The 25,890-nt window shown below is 54.9% G+C and overlaps 7 protein-coding genes across 7 annotated transcripts; 5 read left to right on the top strand and 2 right to left on the bottom strand.

Annotated features, from left to right (window-relative positions):
- Nucleotides 1–227: 227 nt before the first annotated feature.
- EsH8_VII_000726 (actin family) lies at nucleotides 228–1,712 on the top strand (the record flags this gene model as incomplete). Its single annotated transcript, XM_083270859.1, has 2 exons — nucleotides 228–282; nucleotides 340–1,712. 2 exons carry the CDS (start codon nucleotides 228–230, stop codon nucleotides 1,710–1,712), a joined length of 1,428 nt encoding a protein of 475 aa, XP_083128416.1.
- A 10,435-nt stretch (nucleotides 1,713–12,147) lies between these two features.
- Nucleotides 12,148–14,266, top strand: EsH8_VII_000725 (MEF2 family transcription factor; the record flags this gene model as incomplete). Its single annotated transcript, XM_083270858.1, has 3 exons — nucleotides 12,148–12,203; nucleotides 12,273–12,429; nucleotides 12,485–14,266. 3 exons carry the CDS (start codon nucleotides 12,148–12,150, stop codon nucleotides 14,264–14,266), a joined length of 1,995 nt encoding a protein of 664 aa, XP_083128415.1.
- Nucleotides 14,267–15,118: 852 nt separating this feature from the next.
- EsH8_VII_000724 (uncharacterized protein) lies at nucleotides 15,119–16,188 on the top strand (the record flags this gene model as incomplete). The annotated part of the gene is made up of 3 exons (XM_083270857.1): nucleotides 15,119–15,859; nucleotides 15,914–16,002; nucleotides 16,044–16,188. 3 exons carry the CDS (start codon nucleotides 15,119–15,121, stop codon nucleotides 16,186–16,188), a joined length of 975 nt encoding a protein of 324 aa, XP_083128414.1.
- Nucleotides 16,189–17,847: 1,659 nt separating this feature from the next.
- Nucleotides 17,848–18,474, top strand: EsH8_VII_000723 (resistance to Congo red protein; the record flags this gene model as incomplete). The annotated part of the gene is made up of 2 exons (XM_083270856.1): nucleotides 17,848–17,961; nucleotides 18,034–18,474. The coding sequence occupies 2 exons, from the start codon at nucleotides 17,848–17,850 to the stop codon at nucleotides 18,472–18,474; spliced, it is 555 nt and encodes a 184-aa protein (XP_083128413.1).
- A 362-nt stretch (nucleotides 18,475–18,836) lies between these two features.
- EsH8_VII_000722 (uncharacterized protein) lies at nucleotides 18,837–19,633 on the bottom strand (the record flags this gene model as incomplete). Its single annotated transcript, XM_083270855.1, has 2 exons — nucleotides 18,837–19,429; nucleotides 19,480–19,633. The coding sequence occupies 2 exons, from the start codon at nucleotides 19,631–19,633 to the stop codon at nucleotides 18,837–18,839; spliced, it is 747 nt and encodes a 248-aa protein (XP_083128412.1).
- Nucleotides 19,634–20,535: 902 nt separating this feature from the next.
- Nucleotides 20,536–23,597, top strand: EsH8_VII_000721 (alanine--tRNA ligase; the record flags this gene model as incomplete). The annotated part of the gene is made up of 3 exons (XM_083270854.1): nucleotides 20,536–20,614; nucleotides 20,758–23,369; nucleotides 23,421–23,597. 3 exons carry the CDS (start codon nucleotides 20,536–20,538, stop codon nucleotides 23,595–23,597), a joined length of 2,868 nt encoding a protein of 955 aa, XP_083128411.1.
- Nucleotides 23,598–23,887: 290 nt separating this feature from the next.
- Nucleotides 23,888–25,559, bottom strand: EsH8_VII_000720 (type II protein arginine methyltransferase; the record flags this gene model as incomplete). The annotated part of the gene is made up of 3 exons (XM_083270853.1): nucleotides 23,888–24,097; nucleotides 24,160–25,410; nucleotides 25,467–25,559. The coding sequence occupies 3 exons, from the start codon at nucleotides 25,557–25,559 to the stop codon at nucleotides 23,888–23,890; spliced, it is 1,554 nt and encodes a 517-aa protein (XP_083128410.1).
- Between the last annotated feature and the right edge of the window lie 331 nt (nucleotides 25,560–25,890).

The raw sequence follows: 25,890 nt of genomic DNA, 5'->3' as shown, positions 1-25,890 counted from the left end.
TCGGTGAGTAGCTCACACCGAGAGCTCGTACAGTGTGTCGCGCTACAACACGGTGGAGTGTGGCTGGAGTCTCAGCCTTGCATCTTCCTCCAACCACCGCGCCAAATTTTGTTAAGACGCGACCTTCTATTAGGTGCAGCATCGCAACAACCCACCACATCGCCTCCGCATCATCTCAATTACCTCGGTGGTTTGTCGCATCACACTCCCAACCTTACCAAAAAAAAATGTCGCAACAACCGCTATCATCGTCGGTACAGCCGACCGACATCTATGGAGGAGGTGAGCAGGCGATTCCTATTTGGCATTACGCGTCGCCAACCTAACAATTGCGAACAGATGAGGTCTCCGCCCTGGTCCTCGACCCAGGCTACTGCAGCACTCGCGCCGGCTTTGCGGGTGAGGATGTTCCCAAGTCCATCTTCCCGTCCTTCTACGGTCGTGTCGGCTCCAACGATCCCCCCACCAACGTCTTTGGCGACGAGTGCCTGATCCCCCGCGCCGACCTCGAGGTTCGCAACTACATGTCGCGTGATAGCGTCGTTGAGGACTGGGACGTCGCCAACAAGCTATGGGAGCATATGCTCATCACGCGCCTTCAGCCTGCACACCCTACCAACCCATCCAAGAACGGCCTCAACGATGACCCCAAACAGGACGCCGAGGGAGGCGAGGCCAATGGCGATGTCGACATCGCCATGGAGGATGCTGAAGCGCAGGAGAAGGCCCTACAAGAGAACCCGCTGTTGATGACCGAGGCGCCGTGGAACACTGCCAAGTCCAGGGAGAAGGCTATTGAAATTATCATGGAGAACTGGGGCTGCCCTGCCTTCTGGCTGAGCAGGACGCCTGTGTTGGCCGCCTTCGCCGCCGGCAAGGCGAGCGCTCTCGTTATTGACGTTGGCGGCGCCAATACTTCCGTCACGGCCATTCACGACGGCATGGTGCTGAAGCGATCTATCCAGAAATCCCCCGTTGGCGGCCTGTGGCTGTCCTCTCAGGTTCGCAGCCTGTGGGAGACCTCGGAGCCTAAGATTGAACCTGTCCCCACCTTCATGGTCGAGAATAAGACCCCCGTCGATGCTGGTGCCCCTCCTCAATTCAAGCAGCGCCAATTCCCTTTTTCCATCACCGATTCTTTCCGCGCCTATGAGGATGACCGGCTCCTGACAGAGTTCAAGGAGTCAGTGGTTGAGACCTGGCGCGGGCCCGGCAAGTACAATGTGCCACAGAACGAGGACTTTGCCAAGACGCAGCCCGGTCGTGTCTTTGAGTTCCCCAACGGGGCCAACCAGATGTGGCGCGAGCAGCGATACAAGGTCTCTGAAGGCATGTGGGACGAGACGGCGGCACTCCCCACTGCCAACGAGGAGTTGCGCCTTACCAAGGCTCAGACAATTCCCGAACTGATCCGTGCCGCCCTGAATGCCGTTGACGTTGACCTGCGGCCCAACCTGCTCGGTAACATTGTCGTGACGGGCAGCACCAGCTTGCTCAACGGCTTCAACGACCGCTTGAATAACGAGCTTACGGCCATGTACCCTGGTCTCAAGGTCAAGATCCACGCTGCTGGTCTCTCGAGCGAGCGTCGCTTTGGTGCTTGGATCGGCGGCAGTATTCTGGGCAGCTTGGGCACCTTTCACCAAATGTGGATCTCGCGTAAGGAGTATGAGGAGAATGGTGTCAGCATTGTTGAGAAGCGCTGCAAGTAAATGCAGTCGTGACCAAAGAATCTTGAGTTGGACATGGGAAGCAGGAGTATGGCGGGAGGGTCATCGTTTGCGTTACTAGAGAAAGGGCGTATGGAGTTTGCAAAAAAGGCTTTTTCTGACCATCAGAGAGGGAGGGCGTCAAAAGATTACGCATCAAAGCCGTCGCGGAGGGGTGCTATCTGTACGTGTATGCAATTGTCCCTCGAATGGGGGTAGATAACTTCTACGGAATACACAAAAGTGTCAAATAAAGCCGACCAGGTTGCAGTTACGTGGCGTTTTGAAACCCACTTAGCAGTGGCCTCGAAATATCGATTCTCCTGGGCCAAACCCGAAGAGGCGATCTGATTTAGAGCAATCTGGGTATTTTCTCTATTGGTTGGGAGGATTGAAAAGTGTTATCATTTGTAATTGTCCGAGCTGACTGGCAATGGGTATATACATGCAACAAGTCTCTCGGAATGAATTTTATTATTACCAGGTGATGGCTCGCGCGCATAGCTCATCGTAACCTCTTTGCTATCCCGAGGGCGTTTCCCCCACGATGACTGGAGCAGAACTGCTTGACTTTGGTAGCGATGGTCAGGGCGAGAGAATACGAGGAACAGTCGGAGGAAATTGACTTGGTTCACGGGCAGAGCTTTGTGTCCCAATTTCAGGAGACAGCGACATAGTGAGTGGGCCCTGTAAATGCCAAATGCCGTCGCAGATATGGCAGACGCCTGTATAGCCTGTGGGCCCACGTTAAGCTTCAGTTTATGAACAGGTCGTTCGATATCAGACTGTGAGATAAAGGCAACGTTTTGGCAGGTGTAACAGATATGTAAGGAGGGAGGTCTTTCGTTCTTGTGACTTAGCAGTCTTGCACTAATACATCGGCATGCTGGTGATCCTGACCTAATTACCTTGGATTGCATTGCACGCTGGATTTCCATGCAAGATACATACTTATTTGCCATGTTCATTCGTCAAACGTGGCAAACACACCCAGGGTCTGTTGGGTAGTCATCTGCTTCCTTTTGTCTTGTGTGGAAGGTGCGACTGCCTTCCTTCGTTTCTGAGGACAAAGACTTGCTCTCTTCCCGGCCCCTCTCCGACGTACAAAACTGTGCTCCCAAACCTCCTCCATCAGATCTAGCCGACCTTTCCAACTATTCATGCCCCGACTATTTACCTTACAACAATTATTTTTCTCCTCGTGCAGGGCTGAGCGACTTGCCCATCAATACTTACTTACACAAAGGTCTAACGTCGCAAGGTCAATTCATCATCACTACCTGCCGGAACAAGTCTTGACTGACCCGAACGACGCTGGTCAATATCGCTACTCAGAGCCAGCAGTGTTTCTTTCCTCTTGCAGCTTTCGGCCAATTCTTATTACGCCTTTATCCTTGGTCCACATCCGTCAAACAGGACCAGTTGAATTTAGGTATGGTAGAAACAGCCCAGCGGAGGACCGGGGTAAAACGGGCAAGCACGGATCACGAACCATGGCTACCTCCATCAGCGTGCTTGATTGGCTAATATTTTGTGCCTCAGGCACCCATGCAGAAATCGCACCTGAGTCACCCAAATTTCTGCGGCTCTACGTGAACTTTCCCTCCTGCTTCCCCAGAGCCGACCGACGCGTCGCCCCATCGAGTTCACGAGCTTTCCACGAACAGCCGCTGTCGCCAACGCATCAGCAACGACATCGCGAGGCATGTTATAGGTCCGGAAAACGTCGGCGCACAGTATCGGAGGTGTCAAAGGGGGGATATCCGTGCAAGCATCGACAACATGAGCGCCGACACTCCCAAGTCCCCGCCTCCGAAAGGAGATGCCCAGAAGACACAGGAAGCTCAGGACGACGAGCAAATCGAGCGAACCCTCAGTCAGTTGCAGAACAGTGGTGATTTAGGTTTTAAACTCGATGATACACCCTTCGATCAGAGTGGCAAGGCAGACGACGCCCAAGATTTTGAAGACATCAGCGACGATGATCTTCCAGAAGAAGAGGAAGGCAACGTCGCCACGTCCTTGTCCGTTCCGGGCCTGACCGACGACGGAGGTACAAGCAACGATACCGACGATCTTTTTGGTGATGGCCCTTCGTCACCGATCGAAGCACCTGGACCGCCATCACCGGCTCCTCATGTTCACGATCCCGACAACACTACCGCGTCGCAATACCGAGACATTAACTTCGACCCCGAACCTGGCTACGAGGCTGCCAACCAAGATCCTGATATTCCTGCACCCGCTGAGACGGCGGAAGACTTGGTCAAGCAGGCCTGGCCGACATGGCAGAAGGGTGTCATACTGAAATGGAACGAGCTTCTCCCCCCCAAGAAGGCTCGGTGGATCGAGAAGAAGCCCACCAAGAAGCTGAAGACGCTCATATTCTCTAAGCTCACCTTGGATTTGGCGGCAGACCAAGAAAAGCTCTTCCGGATACCTGGGCCCACGACTGTGACTCGTAAGCAGAGGCGCATCGACGACGACGCCAAAGGACTTGTTACCTGCGCCTTGCAGGAATCTTCGGACGAGGCGGAAGCAGAAGAATTCAACCTCGAGCAAGAGTCTGATTCGGAGGCAGTGGCAGGATTTACTCTCCAGGACATCGAGATGGTATGCGATGACTGGTCAATCCGCATTGAACAGGCCGAGCAAGACTTCAACAACCAGAAAGCCCAAGAAGCTGCTGCCGAAGCTGCCGAAGCTGCATCGATCAAGCGCGCTCATGAGGACGCCTTCGACTTTGACTGGGAGGCTGAGTTCCTCGAGGAAGATGAACCAAAACCGCCGCCACGGAAGAAGATACGTCCACCGCCGCCAAAGGGTCTGCCCGAGATACCTCGATTTACTGCCCCCTCATTCGACTCTTTCGAAGACGTAACCAAACGTTCATCTAAGCGTGTCATTCTTGATCTGAACGATCCTTATCTCATCTTGGAAGAAGCCGAATCACAAAGAGGCCCCAAGCGCCAGCGTATTGAGCACAAGTTGACACGTATGGCCAACGGTCACCTGAGACCCGACCTCTCTTCACGCTTCAACATGTCCAATGATGACGCATACGAGGCGCTTAAAGAGAATCATCAGCACAAGGTCAGAGCGACCCTGGGCAACCTTGCCGTTGAACACAGTATGCCAGCCCTCAAACTAGCATGGCCGTTCTATAAGGTCAAGCTGGACATTCGGAGAGATGGATTTCATCGACCTCACTTCAAGTTCGGCAAGCATGAGCGCCAGGTAATCAGGTTCAACAAGCTGGGCTTCCACAAGCGGAAGACGATGAAGGGAAAGGCACATGAAGTTTTCAGAACCACCAAGGACTTGGGTATCACGGATAACTCGACAGCGGTACTCTTTGAATACTGCGAAAGAACACCCCCAGTTCTATCCAATATCGGCATGGGAAACCGTGTCATCAACTACTATCGCAAAAAGAAGGTAGACGATGAGGAGGCGCCACCGAAGATGGATATCGGCGAATCACATGTTCTACTGCCCGAAGACAGGTCACCATTTGCAATCTTTGGTGAGGTTGAGGTTGGACAAACATTGCCCACTCTGCACAACCAAATGTACCGGGCACCCATCTTCAAGCACAAGCCGAGGTCGACAGATTTTCTGTGCATCCGCAGCTCAACAGGCGTAGATGGGTCCAACTGGTACCTGCACAAAATCGATCATCTCTACGTCGTTGGCCAGACCTTCCCATCGGTCGAAGTTCCAGGCCCTCATTCCAGGAAGGTTACGAACGCCTCCAAGAACAGGATCAAGATGATCTCATACCGGATGATGAGGAGGAACGAGCACAATCTCGTTAATTTATCAGAGGTGACGAAGCATATTGCCGAGTCAACAGATGCCCAAAATAGGCAGAAGCTGAAGGAGTTCCTGGTTTACGCCAAGGTTGAGAAAGGCCTTTGGGGGCTGAGACCGGGAGAGACTCTGATGGATGAAAACTCCATACGCGCGATGATAAAGCCTGAAGATGTATGCTTGATTGACGGCATGCAACTCGGCATGCAAATGCTGGAAGACGCTGGTTTCGACCCTAACAATGTCAACCTGGAGGATGAAAACGAAGAGGCTGCTGAGGACGACGACGATGAGCGCACAGGCGCAGGCACCGCAAAAGGCAGCAAGAAGGCGGCCGAGAAGGCCGAAGAGAAACTGGCGGACAAGATGGCACCGTGGAAGACCAGTAAAGCCTTCATTGATGCATGCGCCGGCAAGGCCATGCTCAAACTTCATGGACAGGGAGACCCAACCGGCCATGGCCTCGGCTTCAGTTTCATCAGAACGTCCATGAAGGGCGGCTACATTGAGACTGTGCAGAAGGGTGGCTCCCACACCACAGCGGCCGATGCCATGGCAGCCCATCCCGATGCACAGCGCAAAGCAAACAACGGCCACGCTTACAATGTCAAAGAACAAGAAGCTATGTACAGAAAAGGCATCCGTGAAATCTGGGATAAGCAAAAGGCTAGTCTGGAGGACGGCGCAGAGAAAGACGACGACCTTGTCGTCCCTCCCCCGCCAGACGAAGACGACCGATTCAACCCTCAGAGAGCCCAGACACCAGCGCATGCGGACGAAGGAATGAGTCAAATTACTGGCCTGACAACCTCAACAAGTCGAAACCAGCGGAAGAAACTCAAGATTACCCGAGAAGTACTGAATGAACAAGGTGCTGTCGAGCAGAAAGTCATCATAATCGAGGACCCTGTCATTATAGACCGATACATCAAGAGAAAGAAGGAGTTGGAGTTGGAGGACTTCAAGTACGGACTTCCACCTCATTTTCCCCCACCCCACCCCCTCTCAGGTCTAGAGTTCAACATCCACGCGCTCCCCGCTCACATTATCTCGTGTTTAGTATCTACGAAGGACGACCTACAGGAGTCGCAGATGACGACCGCCGTCGCCTGGTTGAGTACGCAATATCCTTCGGTAGATGCTGAATACTTGATTGACCACCTAGCAGAATTGATAAGGAGCTCGAACGGCTCAACAGAAACAAGCAGCGACGCATCGGACGAGAGCAACAGAAAGGACTCCACCGATCAAAGAGCGGACTCGACGCCGGATCACCCGAAGCAGACAGAGCGGCTACTGGTACCACCCGCAAGTGTGCCAATTGTGGACAAGTCGGCCACATCAAAACTAACAAAAAGTATTGCTCCCTTTCCTTCTTCTCTACCTCCCCGTCCAACTTCAGATCTCCGGGATATGTTCAGGCGTGGGGGGAACCAACGATTTGTCCTGAAGCGCAAATTCCTGTACAAGCGTCAGATGAGGTCAACCCTTCAAAAAGTATTCCCGCCAATGCAGAGAAACGCCGAACCCTCCAACCATAAGGCAGAAAAGCCAACGGCGTCCAAGGGACAGCCGAGACAACCCAAGCAACCAGCGGCCAAGAAGTACAAGTACAATAAGTACGCTCATAAGCCGTATTGGCACAACAGCACCGTCAATAGCAGGGTCATATAAGGAATCCTGTAGTCTGGATAATATGCACTCTAGCAACGACGTTTTGCTCTTTGCTTTCATGCCAACCCTTTTCTATTTCCTATTATTTTGTCACACTTTGCATTTCAGCTCGCGCTTTCAGACTCGACCTTTTCGGATACACTTGGCTAACAATTACACACAAAAAGGCTATGTCCTATGCTCAATGGCACGATGAAAACCGACAATGGCATCGCAGAACACGGCGGCTTCGGTACATACAATGCACCGGCGACCGGTGCCGGCTCGCCTGGTCAATGAATGATTCACATCATTTAAGTTCGGATGGTAGTCTGTGGCAGCTGCCAGAGTCTACCACGGACCAGACGGTTGCAGCAGTGCATACTGAGATACGGCCGAGGCGAAGACACTGGAACCGGAGGGCCGGTAATTGTTTCCGGCGCTTACCAATAATCTGCGACTCATTGCAGCCGGTCGCTTAACTACCGACGAACGTTCCAGAATGGGGAAGATCCCCACACTCAACCGTCCCCGGTTGCTAACAATAGGGCTATGCCAAGTGATTCAGTCGCGCAAGGGGTTCAAGCACAACGACCAGGCTGAAGTTGATATCGAAGAACACCCGATCCATGGCGAGGGGTTGAACCAGAAAACCTCAGACATGAGGTTGGACCGAACAACCCAAAATTGGAATCATGCATTCAACAGTACGCGGGAGGGGAAATAAGGAAAACGAGCATCAACCTCGGGCGTGGGTTTCGGGTTGGTTCATGGTTGGTTCATGAGCAATATTACTGGACAGCACGAGATGGAGGGCTCTCCTAGGAAGCGGAAATTGTGGTCGATGAGGGTATGGCAAGCGGCTAAGAAGGCATATAATGATGCATCGGCACGGCGTCTGGTGTTGTTAAGTTTAGCCACAGCCGCAGACGCGAGCAGCTAATCACAAGAAAACATTCTACAAGTGACCAAGTTCCCGGCAAAATGTTTTGTAGTTCTGCAGTAGAGAGCACAGGTCTTGTTCACCGAAGCCGAATACCCTGGTCGATATGCAGCTCCCGCTTGAGGTAGTGTGTGAAGATGGGCCGAGGGGGCGGGCAACCAGGGGACTAGGAGACTTGGAAACAGCTCGAACTAGTCAACACCACAACCTTGAGGGATGGCTTGCCAGGGGACGGGATGCGGCACGATGGCATGGGTTCGAGAGACGGCCAAGATGGTGGGGGGTTCTTTGTAATGGCAGACTGGCGCGTCATACCTGCTAGATTGGCGAATCGGGGCAAAAAACCACGGACACTGACCGGGCTGAAGTGAGGGGGGTTGTTAGGGGAGGGATGCGGATTGGATGGAACAATGCAAAGACCAGACAACGAAAAGTTCTAAAGTTCGACAATAAAGACTCAATTCAGGGCCTGCAGCTCGAAGTCACCTTTGGCGAATGGTTGTAACGCTGCTTGTGGTAGACGAGAAAGGTCAGATGAGAGGGGGCATTGATGCAAGAACATGTGGTTGGTGGTTGGGGTGGTGATGGTGGTGGTGACACACAAGGGAAGTAAGGCCAAGATGTGAGAAAGAAGCAGCGCAAAAGGTGGGCACTAATTACCCACAAAAGTGAGCGACGAATGCGGGTTAATTGGCCCGGATGAACAAGTCGCGTGGCTGCGGAGCAAGGAGCATGCGGTAACCAAATGCTAAAAATAGCTTTTTATAGAAACTGTGCCAGGATGTGGGCACCGAGGTGACAGGGAGTGTTCCGCCAACGCTGCAAGTCGTTGGGGACTTTATCCAATCGGCTTGCGATTCGCGCCAGGAACGTCGGCCCTTGGCCTGGAGAAAGATGCACGTCGACCTCACACCGTCACAAGGAAAAGAGCGGACGAGAGGCTCTTTGCGGCGCATTTTCGATTCATATATGCCCACCCGAGCCGGTGTACAAGGCGCAGAGAGGTGAGCCTCAAGAACTGTAAGCTGTTAGTTCGCCCTGCCACCCCGACCACGAGGAAACTAGCGTCATGTCGTCGTGGACGCCCGGCGCTTAACTTAATGATATGGTTTATTCTGAAAGGTGGGATCACATTGGTGATGGGATGGGTTTACGGTGATAGGACCTACCATCTCGGGCGAATCCAAAAGAAGAGACGGACAACCTTGGGCTAAAACGGGGGTTATTGATATCTCACAAGAAGCCTACACGAAAGCTAATTCGGGCTTCTGTTGATGGCTCGCAAGAAATCAACATGGTTTCATGTGTGGATGGAGATCTGAGTGGCTCGCCCGTGGCCTCTTCTTGGGTCGTCTTCTTCACTTCTACTCACACAACAACAGTAACAGGCTTGTCTGGGCGAGGGGACAGCGTACCGCGAACATCGAGGTTGTTTCCAAGAAGCTAGAGTTCCAGACGAGGATTGAGGCTTTTCTGGGCCATCTATTTGATTCTTAGCCCCTGCCGTCTCGAAGCTTGACAGTCAACAAGGTTAAACTGGAGATGGCCACTGGAGGTGGGGGAGACGACGTTTCTCAAAAGTCGAGACATAGACAGCTGCTTTACAGGCCTGCACGTCCAGGGTAGGCACAGCAATAGTGAAGGCGGGATATCGTCCCCGGTGGAGAATGGATCTAATTCGAGATGATGGGCGACCGGGTTCGTCAAACAGGCGCGGGATTTGGGGGAGGGATGTGAAGCGAGATCTACAGCTCAGAACCATGGGAGCGGACGTCAAAGGCACGGCCGATTTGGCAATTGAGCACACCCTTCGGTGGGAAGGCCGCATCCTGGGCTGAGGAGGGATTCTTTTGGAGCTATCCGCATGCTGGGCTGGACCGCCGAGGGGGCGGCACCCTCCACCTCTGGAGCGGGAGGAGGGGTCGCCTGGGGGTGGACTAGCCGGGCATAGTAGTGATGGAACTAGGAAGTGTCTGTTCGGCGATAGCCTCGCTTTGTCGTCGGCCAGGGGAAAAAAAATCAGACGTGGAAAAAGGGGAGGCTGCGAGGAGAGGTGGGGGGGGGACAAAACGGGGTCCGCGCCAAGAGCCAACCCTCGGACTCAATTGTCTGACCAAAGTACGGTACTGAATGTCGGAACATGATATCGAGAGGGCTGACTGAGTCGGTTCCGACACAAGGGAGAATGGATGGCAGCTTTGGTTCCCGTGCTGTGCGCCTGTGCCCCCGTGTGCCTGAATGCAAGTGTTCGTTCCTGCGCCGGCGCCGGCGACAGTGGAGGGAGGCTCAATATGCGACCCGGGCACGTTGTTTGCTGCTGGTTGACAGACTCCATCCCCTCCCTCATGGCCTTACGGCGTTATGCGTTTGCTTGGTACATGACATGTAAGCAGGGAGGTCATCGGGGAGGGGACATTGGGAGGAGGTGGTGGTGGTGGAGGTGGAGATGGTGGTGGATGGTGGATGGTCAGAAAAGGCAAGGTTCAGGGAGGACGAGGCCGGTTCTGAGTTCCGGCGTCGTCGAGCCCACTCGGCGTCCAGGTCGAGGCTTGCGGCACGTCAATGCTCATCTCTGTCTCTTCACGATGAAGAGGTCGCCGGAATGATCCTCGGTACCCATTCTACGTGGTTAGCAGGTAGGTTGTAGGGCCGCACGCACCTCACGTCGGCTAGACGTCAGATGTCTCGTCGACACCTGCCATATGTACCTTTTCTGCAGCATCTCGCTAGCTGCAGGGCCGTCGAAAATTGGGCCGATACCTTACTCGGCTGGGTCTAGTACAAGGGGACCCACCAAACCCCCAATACAGTGCGCAGGGTGTCGGTGGAGATTGCGTTTGCACACTGTACGCATGGTGCAGCAAACGGTGCAGGGGGACAGTGCCAAAGGCCAGTCTCACCTCATATCTCATTCCCTGCCTCCTCAGGCTGTCGTTTCACGAGCGTCCACAACGGCCACCAGGACCCCCAGTCATAGAACGCACGCACCAAGAGTCCTCGCGACCTTGCCTTGTTGGTGGTAGTGAGAACGAAGGTGCTACGGCGAGGTGAGGTGAGAGGAGGTGTGGTGTGGCCCACTGCAGCCAGGGCCTGGAGACGACCTAAGGGGAGGACCGCTGGCCCGCCTGCTGATGGACGCACAGTATTGGAGTAACCCCCCCGCCCATTTCTCTTCTTTTTTTTTTTTCCCAGTCGGTCCCCATTCACGTCCCTTTTCCAGCCCGGGGTCCGTTCATCGCCATCCCTTGTCCATCCAAGCTCCTGGTTTGCTGCTGCTGCTGCTCCCGATTTCTGTTCTGCGGCTTCTCACTGGGCGCTTGCTACCATTCGCTGCTTGCCTTGCTGCTACTGTACCGCACTGCGCTGTACCTAAGTGCTGCTCCCCTCCACCACTCCCGTCTTTTTTATTTTCTTTCCCTTCCCTACTTTCTGTCTGTCTTCCCGCACCCAGAACGTGAACACGATCGCGTCTATTATTAGAACCATCCACGCCAGATTCAGCCCCATCGACCTGCACCACAACGCATGTCCATCCCAGACCTGTCGCATCTGCACTTGTAATGGGATCAATGTACGTTCTTGATGCGTCCCTTTCTGCTCTCCCCTGCTCCTGCCTCTGCTTGTACCGCTTCACATACCGTCGATCCCGGGATGCGCTGCCTTGCCCATGCCAGTTTGACTGACGGATCACCAGTCCGGAACTACAGCCCACGAGACAGGCCATTTAGATAAAAACGATCAGCCCTCCCCGGCCGACTTTTGTTTCCACTCGCTTCGTCGACCAGCCAAGCTTGTTGCTCCTTCATAAATATCCAGCTCGCCCCTCGAGCTTCAACTTGTCTCCCCGCCCCTTGAGACCCTGCTCCTAGGTCCAGCCGACGCACAGCGACTGCAACGGCCGAGACCTCGCCGCCGCGCCATCGCCAGTCGGCAATCCAGTCGCTCGCCTCGACATTATCCTCGGTCGGTACTGCCGTGCCTTGCCGCCTCGAATATCCGCAGAGAGCTCGCTAGAGCATCTGAATCAAGATGGGACGCAGAAAGATTGAGATCAAAGCCATCAAGGATGACAGGAATCGCTCCGTGTAAGATTGCTCCGCACAAAGACTCCCGCGTATCTGTGAACTCTTGGCTGACTTTCGCGTCGCGTACAGCACCTTTTTGAAGAGAAAGGGCGGCTTGTTCAAGAAGGCGCATGAGCTTTCCGTCTTGTGCTCCGTAGACGTCGCTGTCTTCATCTTTGGCAGCAACAAGAAACTCTATGAGTACTCATCCGCCGACATGCGAGAGATGATCACCAGATACACATACGTATGCTCTTTACAGGTTCTCAAGTCGCGACTGCAGAAAGCTAACCCTCGCGCAGCACGGTGGTCCCAACGAGCACAAGGGTCCTTCCGACTTCAACGGCGGCAACGATGAGGACGAAGACGAAGATCCTGAGGGCACACCGCCACAGGAGACCCAGATGATCCCGCCTCAGTTCCAAGGACAGGCGTCTTTCCCCCATATGCGACACCACACTCCTTCGGCGTCTCCTCCAATTCCTAATGGCATGACTTTTCAGCAACACCCTGGCCATCCCGTACAACGCGGCCACACGCCGCAGCCTGGGATGGGGTCGCGTCCTGGTTCTCGACAAGATATTCGCCGCATGGGGCCGAACATGGGCCCTCAACCTGTCGGCCCTCCTGGATCTCAGCAGCCTCCCGTCAACGGCTTCGCCTATATGCCTAACCCGGCCATCTACAACCCCCAGAACCAGCCCAACATGCCGCCCAACATGCCTCACGGGCTCCCTCAGCAGCATAATCCTCAATACCCGTCGTACCCACCCAATCCCCACCCCCCGCACATGCAACAGTATATGGAAGAACAGCGCCGCTCGTCCATGCCTCCCAACTATCCGCAACAGCAGGGCCAACATGGACCTGGGCCTCAAGTTTCTCGGATTTCACCGTCTCCGCCACAGCCTCCTACTCAGCAACTGCCGCCGCAACCGCCACAGATCTCGCCCCCACCACCACAGCCTCAGCAGCTGGAGCCTCAACAACAGCCGCAGCCGTCACCCCAGCTTCAGCAGCAGCAGCAACAGCAGCAGCAGCCTCACCCTTCTCCTCAACCTCAGCAGCAGCAACAGCTGCCACCGCCCCCGCCGCAATCACAGGAGACTGCTATGCCCGCGCCGATGGAACCGCGGTCTGAGACGCAAGATAGACCTCAGCCGCCTCTTCTGAACACTGATAGCGCCATCAAGAAACTGCCACAACGTAAGCAGCACAGCATCTTCACGCCAATCGACGAGAACCGCTCCATCCTGTCTCAGCATCTGGCATCATTTGCCTCTGAACAGAACAGTGTCAAGGTTGAGCACAACCGCCCTCCATTCCCTGACCAGAACAACATCAAATTGGAGGGCAATCGCTCCCAGTCGGTCGATGTCGGCGCGGTATCCAGGACAAACGGCACCACGACGTCCCCGCCTCTTCCCCAGCGCGCCAGCACTCAAGCTCTACATAAGACTCGCAATATTTCCGTGTCGTCTATTCCAGAGACAGTGTTTACTCCCCCATCTCGCACCAATAGCATGAAGCTCGGAGGTAGTGCCCGTCCCCGTTTGAGAGTGGAGATCCCCGACGAACCCTCGGATGGCGGCGGTAGCGCAACTGCTGAGTCAAATTCTCCTCGGAATTCGACAGACGCCACATCTCAGACCACTCGGCGCCATGCATCTGATTCACACTCTTCCGGCATGGTGCTACCGCCACCATCCCCGTCAGCCCAAACGCTCTTGTCAGCTGGCGCCACAGGCCCGCCAAACCCGTTTGCTCGCCCACCACCGCAGCAAAACAACAATATGAACATCGATACCCCAGTATCTGCTCTTCCGTCGCGATTCTTGAATAACGAATTTCTGCCGAGCCCGAGCAGCTTCTATCCTGAGTGGTACTCACGTGGCGGCAGCGACAGTAACACACTGCCCAGTCCCTTGAACTTTGCGACTCCTGTTGTTGGGTCAGGCCCTAGTTTCTTGAGGGAAGACAACAACATGAGCACGAAGCGCAAGAGCCCCGAGATCAGCGCCACTGGGCCGCACGACGGCCCGGAGGCCGGCAACGAGCCCAAGAGGGTGCGAGTTGACTCTTGATAACGAATTTCTTCATTCTGCCGCTTTATCTGTACCATTCATTTGCATTCTGGCCTCTTCCAGACCATTTATAGAGTGCATTTGGTTCTATGATACCTCTTCTCTTTCACTTTACGGCATTAGCGTCACGTAAGATATTTAGTTCACATTCTCTTCTGTATATCTGTGTCGGCGGCGGATCATCCTGCATTGCTAGGCGCAAACGGCCACGGATAAGGATTATTTCATTTTTATTTTATTTCATTTTTGAGTTTTTGAGTTGATGGGAGAGATGGCTCTTCATCTTCGAGACTGCCTTGGGGATGTGATGTGCACATGGACATGTGAGATGACTGGAAAGGTGGAAAACTGGCCTGCAACAGGAGGTGGAGGACCTAAGGGCGTTTGGTGTTTCACTGTAGAGTACTTAGACAGTGGCTGGCTAGTTCAAACGAATTTGTTGATCTACACTTTTTGTGTTCGTCCATAACATGAGACATGACTTGCAGATGAGCCAAGATCTTGGCGATAGTGACTTTAAGACCGTGTTCTGCAGCGGTGCGGGCCGTAATTACACGTGCAATCAATATGTATCCTGAACTCTGAATTTTAATCGATTTTTCAATGTGATGTTAATCTCGTTTTTGATTGTTGATCTGGAACATGGCGCATCATCTATTGACCTGGGATGCAGCAGGTATGACAAGCACAAAGTCCCCAGTAACACCTACCGCTGACGAACTCTGCTCGGGCCCTTGCAGCGCTTTGCACCACTGCACGCACTGAAAAGAAAAGAGGAAAGGGGAATTATACCAAACCAAGACGACCTACGAAATTGTAGATATATAATCAACCAGGAGTGGGCGGCTGATCATGTTTACGCCAACGGCAAAGCGCCGACGGGTCGACGTCGCGAACGAGACACTCCGGAAACCCTTCAAATCACCTATGGTACGGGACCGGGACCGAGACCGCGATATGGACCCCGCGTCTCGGGATGCAGCGTCATCGCCGCAGCCAAAGGATGCACCCGCGAACCCGGGACCGACCCCGAGAAGCGACGCGGTTGCGACGACACCGCGAGGGGGCCCGCCTCGCCCCAGCCCCGCGAAGCAGATGAGCACACCGACCCATCGGCCTTTCAGCGTGCCGCGGCCGCAGCACGGCGTCTCGCCGTCGCCTCTGAGAACGGTGCTTGGCGGCAAGGACTCGGCGACGAAGGGCGGGGCTTCGGCTCTGGGCGGTAGGACTACCCGGGAGGAGGAAGGCAGGGAAGAGATCCTCCGGCAGGCAGAGCGGATCCAGGGCAGGGCTGGAGGAGCTGGCGAGACGGACGATGACCTGGTCGAGTTGATTGCTAAGTGGAGGGCGGCGAGCCGGATGGCGGCGGAGGAGGTGTTTGAGGGTTCCAAGGAGAGGGTGGAAGGGATGGGTGGGCTGAAGGGCTGGAGAAAGGCGAGGAGGGAGGACGAGAAGAGGTTCTCGGAGCGGATGATGGACGAAGATTCGGCGCGGTACCGTGGGGGTGACCCTGGGGAAGACGTGGGCTCGTCACCAGAGGGAGGTGGGCACCAGCAGGATCGTGAGGAGGTTGAAGACGACGAGGAAGACGAGGTCAGTTTCCAGCGCGGGAACGAGGGACAGGCCCTCAAAGCTAACATGACACAGGAGTTCACCATGGGCACGATGCTGAAGAGTATGAACATCGACTTTGACATCATTGGCTACGACGAGGGCACCGGGTGGTGGAGGGACGGGTGAGCTACACTAGCCGCATCGCTCCGTCAACATCACCCAGCACATGGATGCTCCGTGTCGTTCTGGGCCAGTTCTGGGGTTCGGTTTTCAGCTCAGAGCTGTTGTTTATCGCCCGCGTCCGCGAACGACATGAAAAGGGCAACTACAGCGTGTCCTGCCCCCGGGAGACCAAGGGCGGTCGGTGATCTCAGGGTCCAGCACGACTGGTTGCTGAATAATTCAAGAATACGGACTATGGAAGCCAAATGCCACGGCCCTACGCCGGAAACGAAAGCTCGCAGAGAGAAGACAGTGCGTGCAGCCCTTTCGTTTTCCTCGGCAAGGCGGCGAGCCAGTTCCACTCTTGTCTGATGTTTGCTAAAAGGAGGAGAGTTTGAAAAGAGAGCACGCGTTGAAGGGGCTGATTGTACAAGGGTCTACCTAACTCGCTGTGTGCCTTACCTTAATCAAGCTTCATATTCTACGCCTGTCCTTAACCAACATGTCTTCCTCAGCCTGAGGCCCGGGTGGTTGTCGCATTGGTCATATCTGCCTGTACTGCATAGTAGTGGCCCACCCGGCATCGTTCTCGCCTGCAGGACCGTGTTTAAGCTTTAGCTGACGAGCGTTGGAGCCGATGCAGAGCCGATGATCCGATGATGCTGACTACAAGCGAGCTGCATCGTGGAGGTTTGGTTATAGCAGTATCGTGATTGATTAGTATCCGCGCCGCTATTACGTGGGGGGGGGGACACGAGAAAGAGCGAGAAGGAGGGGGTAACACAACGAACGGAGGAGAAGGTTTCCACTTCACTGCCACACACCCACCAAAGCACGAGAAGGAATGCTACGATCTGCAACCGTTTCGACGAACCTTGCAGGCCAATCACGTCGCCCGATGGGTGCGTCGACGTTGGACAGATTGGCAAGCAAGCAAGTCTGGCAGGATAGGGCGGCGACGAGTGATAGTGAAACACAGACGATGCTTCAAAGCGCGGAGTCGCCGCGCGAGCTGGTTCCAACATTGAGATGTCGTAGCTGCCTGGGGGTATAAGAAACGAAAAGAAAAAGAAGGGAGGAAAAAGGGTTCGGTGGTTGCGGGCTACGAGGAGAACGCCGGATCCACAGGCGCTGGGAATGTGTGCTTTTGTGTCGTGTTCGTGGTGGGATGTACGATGTGGTGTTGTGTGAGGCAGTGTGTAGGTCTTGGATCCCGATGTTGCCTGCACCACCTAGCTCTAAGCCTCCAAGGTCGTCGGTCCCGGAGGTGGATGAAACGGTTGTGCTGCATCAGCGGTGCCGCAGATCGCACAACCCCATCGCCTCACATCCACTCTCCGAGGAGCTGGCTGGGCCTTTACAGCCAATGGGCGGCCCCTGTCCACCCCAGCCCAACCTCTTGTGAGGAGGAGGGAGAACAGAGTTAACCATGCAGTGCCGACTTGACACCCATGTCGGAAGGAAATAAGATGGGGACGCTGTGTTTTGTACGGTGGCTGGCAGGCCTCCCTACTTTGTTACTTATCTCGTTAGGTCCTAGTTCATGTCCGTTTGCATATGGATGTGATTCAAATAAATCAACTCCCGCTGCATCTCATGGTCTTGGCAAAGCATCGTACTCCTTTTCGCACTATCTGAACCCTTGCCTGTTGGTAGTCATTTGCGCGCCATCTTTCTCGGGCCTGTCTCTCTGCTTTGGCGTAGTTGATCTGCAGCCTTACCCGCAAACCCTCTTTGCGAAACCAAACCAAACGAAGCGAAGGAGAGCCGAACCAACTTCGAGTTCGCGCCGACTGTTCAGCAAGGTGCCAGAACGGGAAAATCCAAAGGGGAAGGGCGACGGTTAGAGTCATTTCATCGTCACCATGGACGCCTTTCCGATGGCGCTGAGCGCTCGACAGACTGTCGTCAACCCAAATGATATCCCCCCTGGCTATGTCATTCAGAACGGACGGGTGATTCCCTGGTGGTACAGTCGGGTAAGTCCTCATCTCTTGAAGCAGGCCTCGTCATGGTAGTTTGTTGCCGCCCCATGCTCACAAACCCGGCAGACAGGCTACATCGTCAAGTGGTCCGTCTTTCTAGGCCTCACAACGCTCTTCGGCGCATATCTCATCATCGGCTACATGCACGGCAAGAGGCGCCTGAACAAGGGCCTCCTCCCGCTTGGCTACCACCGCTGGCTCTTCAGCAGAGCACAGCTCGCACGCGTCGATAGCCGGTACGCCTGGCCGGCGGCAACGTACAGCAACTACCGCCCGCAATACTACAACACGTACCCCCAGGCCCAGGGCGCAGGCTACTACGGGATGCAGGGGATGCCGCCGCCGACCTATGACCCCAACTCGGCGAGGCCGCCCGTGTACGCGCCGCCGGACGGGGGCTCCAAGGTCGACCCGTCGCAGGATTACGGTGTTACGCCGCCCTCGGGCCCGCCTCCTGCTGTTACTGCGAACCATACAGGCCAGCAGTACCCGTACAGAGCGCAGTAATGGTTTCTTATGTCGTTGTTGCTGCGGCGTTTCTTAGCGTTGGGATGAGGCATTACCGGATCATGGCGAGGGATACGAGCGGAACGACCATAGGGTCGTGGTTTTCACGAGAGGTAAACCTGTGAGTTGGGAGGTGTTTTTTACGCATCGAGGCTGGACGTCTCATGTAACGGGGCTGGAGCCTTGACTTATATAACTGTTGTAAATTGTACAAAGTGGCATTTCCTGCCAACACGATTCAAAATGATACCATGGAAACGCCTCGCTGATCCGGTTGAATGCACCATGGATCTTACACTCTGTTGCCCTTGTGGCGGCCGTGGGTATCGTCATATATACAAACATTACTTGCCTTGTGTCCCTTAATCCATGTCCATGGCGTCGGGGTCGTCGTCTACGGACGTCGAAGTCTCGATAGGGGCTTGAGCATTGGGAACAATGGCGTCAATATATTGCTGAGAGAAGAACAGCGGGGGCATCTGCACGGGCTCGCCCTTGCCCTCCCGTTCGAGACGCTGCCTCTCCCGCATGCGGGTACGGGACTCGACGATGGCCTTGCGGACGCTGTCTTGCTCTGGAGGTACCGTTAGAGATGTGGGTTCGTTGTAGAGGACCACCTGCATGCCAGCGAGTTCGCCTTGGTCGTTGGCGAGAATGGAGGGCGGAATGCGTGTGGCGCGCAGATGCTTCTCGATGTCCGGGAGGAAGACCAGCTTGCCATCGTCGGGCTCGCTCTCGGATGAAGATAGTTCGTCGTCGATGTCGTAGATATAGACCTTGTGCTTAGAGTCGTCAAGCTGCATCACTTCATCGGAAGGAAGTGGCCTGCGATCAAGGCGGCGGCGGCGGCTGGTGGGAGAGGCTGAAGTGGACGAGGCTGTGGGAATGACGTTCGGGGAAGGTGACGTCGCGGTTGGTTCCTCCACAGGAACATAGAGTTTCTGGCCGCTTTTCTCTGCAAATGTGTTAGGACATGCTAAGAAATCCGCAATGCTGGTGACTTACCTAAATTCAAAAGACTGAGTCTTTTCGACAACCGTTCGTTGTCCTGGGACTCAGCTTTTCTTTTGCGCCTTAGCTGCCTCGCCTGTTGGTGCTGGTGCTGGTGCTGATCCGTCTCCAGCGCATGGGAGGGAGATTGCGCCCCGTGCAGCAACATATTTCGGCGACTTTCGCTGGAACTTTTCTCTCGCTTCGCCTAACTCTCCTGTTCCCCTACCAAACTCTTTTTGCAAAGCCGACCTGACGAGACGACCAAAACCGACGCGATGCTCAATTAATCGCAAACCCGAAGCGGCCACTAGACTCGCAGGAAGGAGAGACACAACAGGGGAGCTGAAAGTCGGCAAGTACAGAGGCGCTGCCAATCGGGCCCGAGGTTGAGGTACGGTTAATATCGAATCACCGCTTCCGGAAGGGTGGGAATATCCCGTCGCAAAGCGAAGGACGCAGCACCAAAGTCAATCTGGGAATCCAGATGCACTCGGTTTTGAACTTGATGAAGTCTTCCTGTTGAGAGGGAATCGCTTGCTTTTGTGGCGAAAGCAGAGTTTCGTCCAGAGTAAGGGGGGGGGAAAGAGGAGAAGCCTAAGCCTCTTGTCCAGTCCAACTTGTCCGTCCTAGTGGTGGTATTTGAGGGGGGGAGTAATGACCAGAGCTGCTGTGCTCGTACGAGGGGCGCGGGCGCGTTCGTTGGCGCTCAGCCGTGGCGGGCGGACAGGGAGCTCTGGCGCTTTTGTACTGGCTTTGACTCATTCTTGTAGAAGTTTCTACGAAACCGCCAGAACAGACCCCTCACTCCTACCACGCTCGCTCCCGCTATCGCTGCCCCTCCTACCCCGAAGCAATGCAGCTGCCGCGCTAACAAGCTTATCCCGCCAAAAGAGTCACAGCTGCGTCGACCCTCATAAATCGCCCACCTCCACAACCACCACCACTTTTTTGACTCGAGCGTCGGTCGGATCCCAGACAAATACCCTTACGCCGTCTGGACTCATCGCATCGAGTGCTATCTTCTCGCAGAGGCGCTTCAACTCTACTTCGACATCGCCTACTGCAACCATGGCTGAGCCACAGTGGCCCGGCGCCGTCGTGCGCAAGACTTTCCTCGAGTTCTTCGAGAAGAGGGGCCACACTATCGGTACGATATCAACGAAATTCCCAGTAACGGCACAATGCAGCACGGCAAGGCCTATATCTCTACGGCCACATGCATTTTGATCATTCTGGGTCCATCCGAATTCAAAGCTTCAATTGACTGACTTCTTCTGCTCTATCTCACAGTGCCCTCTTCCTCGGTCGTCCCTCACAATGACCCCACATTGCTCTTCACCAACGCGGGCATGAACCAATTCAAGCCTATCTTCCTCGGAACGATCTCCAAGGCGGATCCTATGTACAGCCTCAAGCGTGCGACCGACACTCAGAAGTGCATTCGCGCTGGTGGCAAGCACAACGATCTGGACGATGTCGGCAAGGACAGCTACCACCACACCTTCTTCGAGATGTTGGGTAACTGGTCTTTCGGAGACTACTTCAAGAAGGATGCGATTGAGATGTCCTGGGAGCTTCTGACCAAGGTCTACGGCCTCGACCCTTCCCGCTTGTACGTTACCTACTTCGAGGGCAACCCCGCGATGGGTCTCGAGCCAGATTTGGAGGCGAAGCAGCTGTGGCTGTCTGTTGGTGTCCCCGAGGACCACATCCTGCCTGGCAACATGAAGGACAACTTCTGGGAGATGGGCGACCAAGGTCCTTGCGGCCCTTGCAGTGAGGTTCACTATGACAAGATTGGTGGCCGGAATGCTTCCGACCTGGTCAACATGGATGACCCCATGGTTGTGGAGATCTGGAACAACGTGTTTATCCAATACGATCGCCAGCCCGATAGATCGCTGAAGTCCCTTCCCGCCAAGCACGTCGATACCGGCATGGGTTTTGAGCGTCTTGTGTCTGCTCTTCAGAACACCGTCTCCAACTACGCCACCGATATCTTTACCCCGCTCTTCGAGAGAATACAGGAGGTCACCGGCGCCAGACCATACACCGATAAGTACGGCGCTGATGATGTTGACGGTATCGACACCGCTTACCGTGTCGTCGCCGATCACATTCGACTTTTGACCTTCTCCATGTCCGACGGCGCTGTTCCCAACAACGACGGTCGCGGATACGTCGTTCGACGAGTGCTGCGCCGCGGCGTTCGCTACGCCCGCAAGTACTTCAACGCCGAGATCGGCTCCTTCTTCTCCAAAATTCTCCCTGCTCTTGTCGATCAGATGGGTGAGCAATTCCCCGAAATTGTCAAGAAGCAGCAGGATATCCGAGAGATCCTGGACGAGGAAGAAGAGGCCTTTGCTCGTACGCTTGACCGCGGCGAGGCTCAGTTCGAGAAGTACGCCAACTCTGCTCTCAAGAAGGGCGAGAAGAAGCTCTCCGGTGCAGAAGTGTGGAGATTGTACGATACCTTTGGATTCCCCGTGGACTTGACAAAGTTGATGGCCGAGGAGCGTAAGCTTGAAATCGATGATGAGGAGGTCAAGGTTGCCCAGGAGAAGGCTCGCGAGGCGAGTAAGGTCGTCAAGAATGCCGTTCAAACTTTCTCAAAGCTGAACGTTCATCAAATTGCCGAGCTTGAGCAACAGCTCAACATCCCGAGAACAGACGACGAGGCCAAATTTGTCAAGGGTGACTCCAAGGCCAAGGTGCAGTTGATTTACGATGGCAAGGGCTTTGTCAAGTCAACCAAGGATGTTGCGGAAAACACTCCTTTGGGGCTGTTGCTTGACAAGACCAACTTCTACGCCGAGTCTGGTGGCCAGGTTGCCGATTCTGGACGCATTGTCATCGATGATGTCGCCGAGTTTAAGGTTCTGGATGTCCAGAACTACGGAGGATACATTGTCCACAACGGCTACCTCGAATATGGCACACTGTCGTCTGGCAACGAGGTGATCTGCGAATACGACGAGTTGAGGAGGTCCCCTATCCGGAACAACCACACTGGCACTCATATTCTCAACCACTCTCTCCGGGAAGTCCTCGGCGATGACATCAACCAGAAGGGCTCCTTGGTTGACAATGAGAAGTTGCGTTTTGACTTCTCGCACAAGACTGGCGTGACCGTTCCCGAGCTGAAGAAGATTGAGGACTTTTCCAATGCCTACATCCGGCAAAACGGCAAGATTTATTCCAAGGAAGTGGACCTTGATCTCGCGAAGGGAATCGAAGGCGTTCGCGCTGTTTTCGGCGAGACGTACCCCAACCCAGTTCGTGTCGTGTCTGTTGGTGTCGACGTCGACACGTTGCTTTCCAACCCCAAGAACCCCGAGTGGCGCAAGGTTAGCGTCGAATTCTGCGGTGGTACTCACGTCGAGCAGACTGGTCTCATCAAGGATCTCATCATTGTTGAGGAGAGCGGTATTGCCAAGGGCATCCGCCGTATTATCGCCTACACTGGCGACGCCGCCCACCAGGTGCAACGCGAGGCTGTTGAGTTCTCCAAGCGACTGGATGCCCTTGAGGCGATGCCTTTCGGTCCCGAGAAGGAGCAGGAGATCAAGACAACTCAGCACGCTCTTAACCAGCTGACCATCTCGACCCTCACCAAGGAGGACATCAAGAAGCGCTTCGACAAGATCATCAAGGCTGTTACGGATGAGCAAAAGAAACGCCAGAAGGCCGAGGCCAAGACTGCACTCGACACGGTTGTGGGTCACTTCGATAAGAACAAGGACTCCAAGTGGTTTGTTGGCCAGCTTCCCATTTCCGCCAACGCCAAGGCTATCGGTGAGGTCGTCAAGCACTTCCAGTCCAAGGATAAGGAGCGCTCTGTCTACCTCTTCGGTGGAAGCAAGAACGAGGGTGCTGTTGCTCACGGTGTCTACGTCGGAACGGTAAGTACTGGTCAAAACTAATAGCTGAACTGGCACTAACATTTGATATAGCACCTGTCCTCCCAGGGCGTGACCGCTGAGCAGTGGGCTGCTCAAGTTAGCGGAGTTGTCGGAGGCAAGTCCGGTGGCAAGGAGCCCACCCGCCAGGGACAGGGCACCAAGCCCGAGAACCTGGATGAGGCCGTCGCTACGGCGGAGAAGTGGCTCAAGGAGAAGCTCAACATTTGAGCGTACAAGAATATCCCTGCTGGTATGCTGTAGAGGCATTTTTGGCAAACAATTTCACCTTTTTTTTCACGGGGACTAGATGGTGGGCACACGGGCGGATAGGTATGCTGTGATCTCGTCGAAGATCACACTAGGAGTAGTTCACTGAGATATCAAAAGCTTGTTCCTCTCACCTCGATGTCTTTGAACAGTCTTAGAAAAAATTAAAGATCAAAACAGTAAAATGTGTCATCGCGGAAAACCTCCGCGGCCCGAGGGGTATATGTCTTTTTCTATACATGATGAGATGTTTATACAGTGACCAGCACGCTAGCGTTCTGGTAATAGCTTAGGAGTGGATTTTCCCTGCTGCGAGTCTGGGTATCTTCGAGGAAGGCCCAGCGCTGCATAAAGTCGCCATGCGACATGAGCCTCGTCAGCTTGCCCGTGATGGCCTGATACATGACTTCCATGGTTTGAAAGTCTGTCGGGAACATGATGTCAAAGTAGCCCTGGTGCACCTGCGCAACCGGTCAGCACCTCCGATATAAATGAGGGAATAAATCAATAGTTGGGAACTTACCAAGGGCGTGGTCACAGGCACCGTCTTACGCTCATACCGCGTTTGGACCACGGGCGCATTGAGACCTTGAATGGCGTCCGGGAGGGAGTGGAAGTCGCTCGTCACGAGGCGGTGGCCGGGGAAGTACTTCTCCAGCACGTCGAAGAACTGCATCAGGCGTGTTGGAATGTACTCAGGCTCTGAGAGATTCGGCATCAGCGGCATCCGCGACTTGAGGTTGCGCAGCATGCGGTTCGCCGGGTAGGGGGTCGGGTAGCGGCCTCCGGTGGCGGCGTGACGGACGCGGAGGAAACGGGCGAGGACGGGGTCGAGGTCCGGGGAGTAGAACTCGTAAAAGTCGTTGTCGGCGTCGACAAGGACGGAGCCCTGCAAGGGTTCTTCCGTTGTGAGATCGTACCGCACGCAGTCGTGAGAGAAGTTGTCAAAGACCTCCATTGCTAAGAAGAAGCAAGGGGATGGCACGCGCTCAGACCAGGCGAAGATGGACTTGTTGATGATTTCGACTTTGGAGGCGTGGCCGCGGGAGTCGGCAGTCGAGAGGAGGTGGTGGCGCTGCAGCGAGGCCAGTGCCGGGGAGATTTCGATGATGCGGTACTGCGTGCGGGCGTAAACCTGGGGGTCGAGGTCACGGATGTAGTCGAGAATGTTGAGCATGAGGGTGCCGCGGCCGGCGCCCATCTCGTAAATGATGAGATCGTGGTAGGGGTACGTCGTCAGGCGGTAATTGGAGACGAGGTAACGGGCGATGGACTCGCCGTAGTACGGCCTGAAGAGCTCCGTGGGCGTGTGCCATAGTGGACGGGCATCGTTGACACCCTCTCGCTCGTCAAGCTCGTCCTCAAACTCGGTATACCGTCGGCCAAGCTCGCGGTGGAAGTGTGGCTCGTCCCGAAAGGCGGGGAAGTCAAAGGGTTGACCCGGCGAGAAGATTACGGCCTGTTTTGAGAAATAGCCGTAGGCTGGGTTGTACAAGCTGTCCTCGATGAAATCACGAGTGAGCATTTTGACCTTGCGCGGGCGGGTGGAGCGGGCGGCCAAGTCGCTGGCGGTCAGGGTCGGGTAGGTGTCGAACTCGTCGGTTCTGTCACTTGGGAAGAGGGTCGTCCGCTGCTGCCACTTTGACTCGTTCGTACGCTCTTGTTTCTCTGCAGCGGTCTTTACGGCATAGCGCCGCCGTTGCTGCGGCGCAGAAGAGGCAGTCAGGCCTGCTGTTGCTGCTGAAGCACCAGCAGCAGCATTGCGGCGGTTGTGCTGGGTATGAGGACGTTGTTGACTTAGAGTCGGAAAGGTTACAGAGGCAGTCGTACAGTGTCGACGGGATTGGCATGCTGGCCGGCGAAAGAGCTCGCGGAAGAGGCGGGTGACGAGGGGAGAGTCCATCCCGAAACAAGATCGATCATCAGATAGACCGACTCGTGGACAATGGGTAAGTCAACAAATGCCAAAATCGCAATTCGTCGCTTCGCGGGTTGGCAAAGGTCGAGGGTGGCCCGAGCTCCCTTCAAACGGGGCAGCTGTTAATCCGCCGTGGCTTTTTCAGCTGTAGCCTGTGCCCTTTGTCCCTTGAGGCGCCCCGAGACTAAGCACTGACTGGCCGCTGCGTGCATGTTGAGGCTGAATACAGGGGTCCAAAGAGCTAAAATGACATCACCCCGTTTAGCGGGCAAATCCCCTGTAAAATAATATGGTGGAAATTCATGCGCGCACCCGCCGTTTTATTCCTTCCATTGC

The sequence above is a fragment of the Colletotrichum jinshuiense genome, chromosome 7 (genome assembly GCF_051148585.1).
Source record: "Colletotrichum jinshuiense chromosome 7, complete sequence".
NCBI classification, from domain to species: domain Eukaryota; kingdom Fungi; phylum Ascomycota; class Sordariomycetes; order Glomerellales; family Glomerellaceae; genus Colletotrichum; species Colletotrichum jinshuiense.
This window is presented reverse-complemented; position numbering and strand designations above follow the sequence as displayed.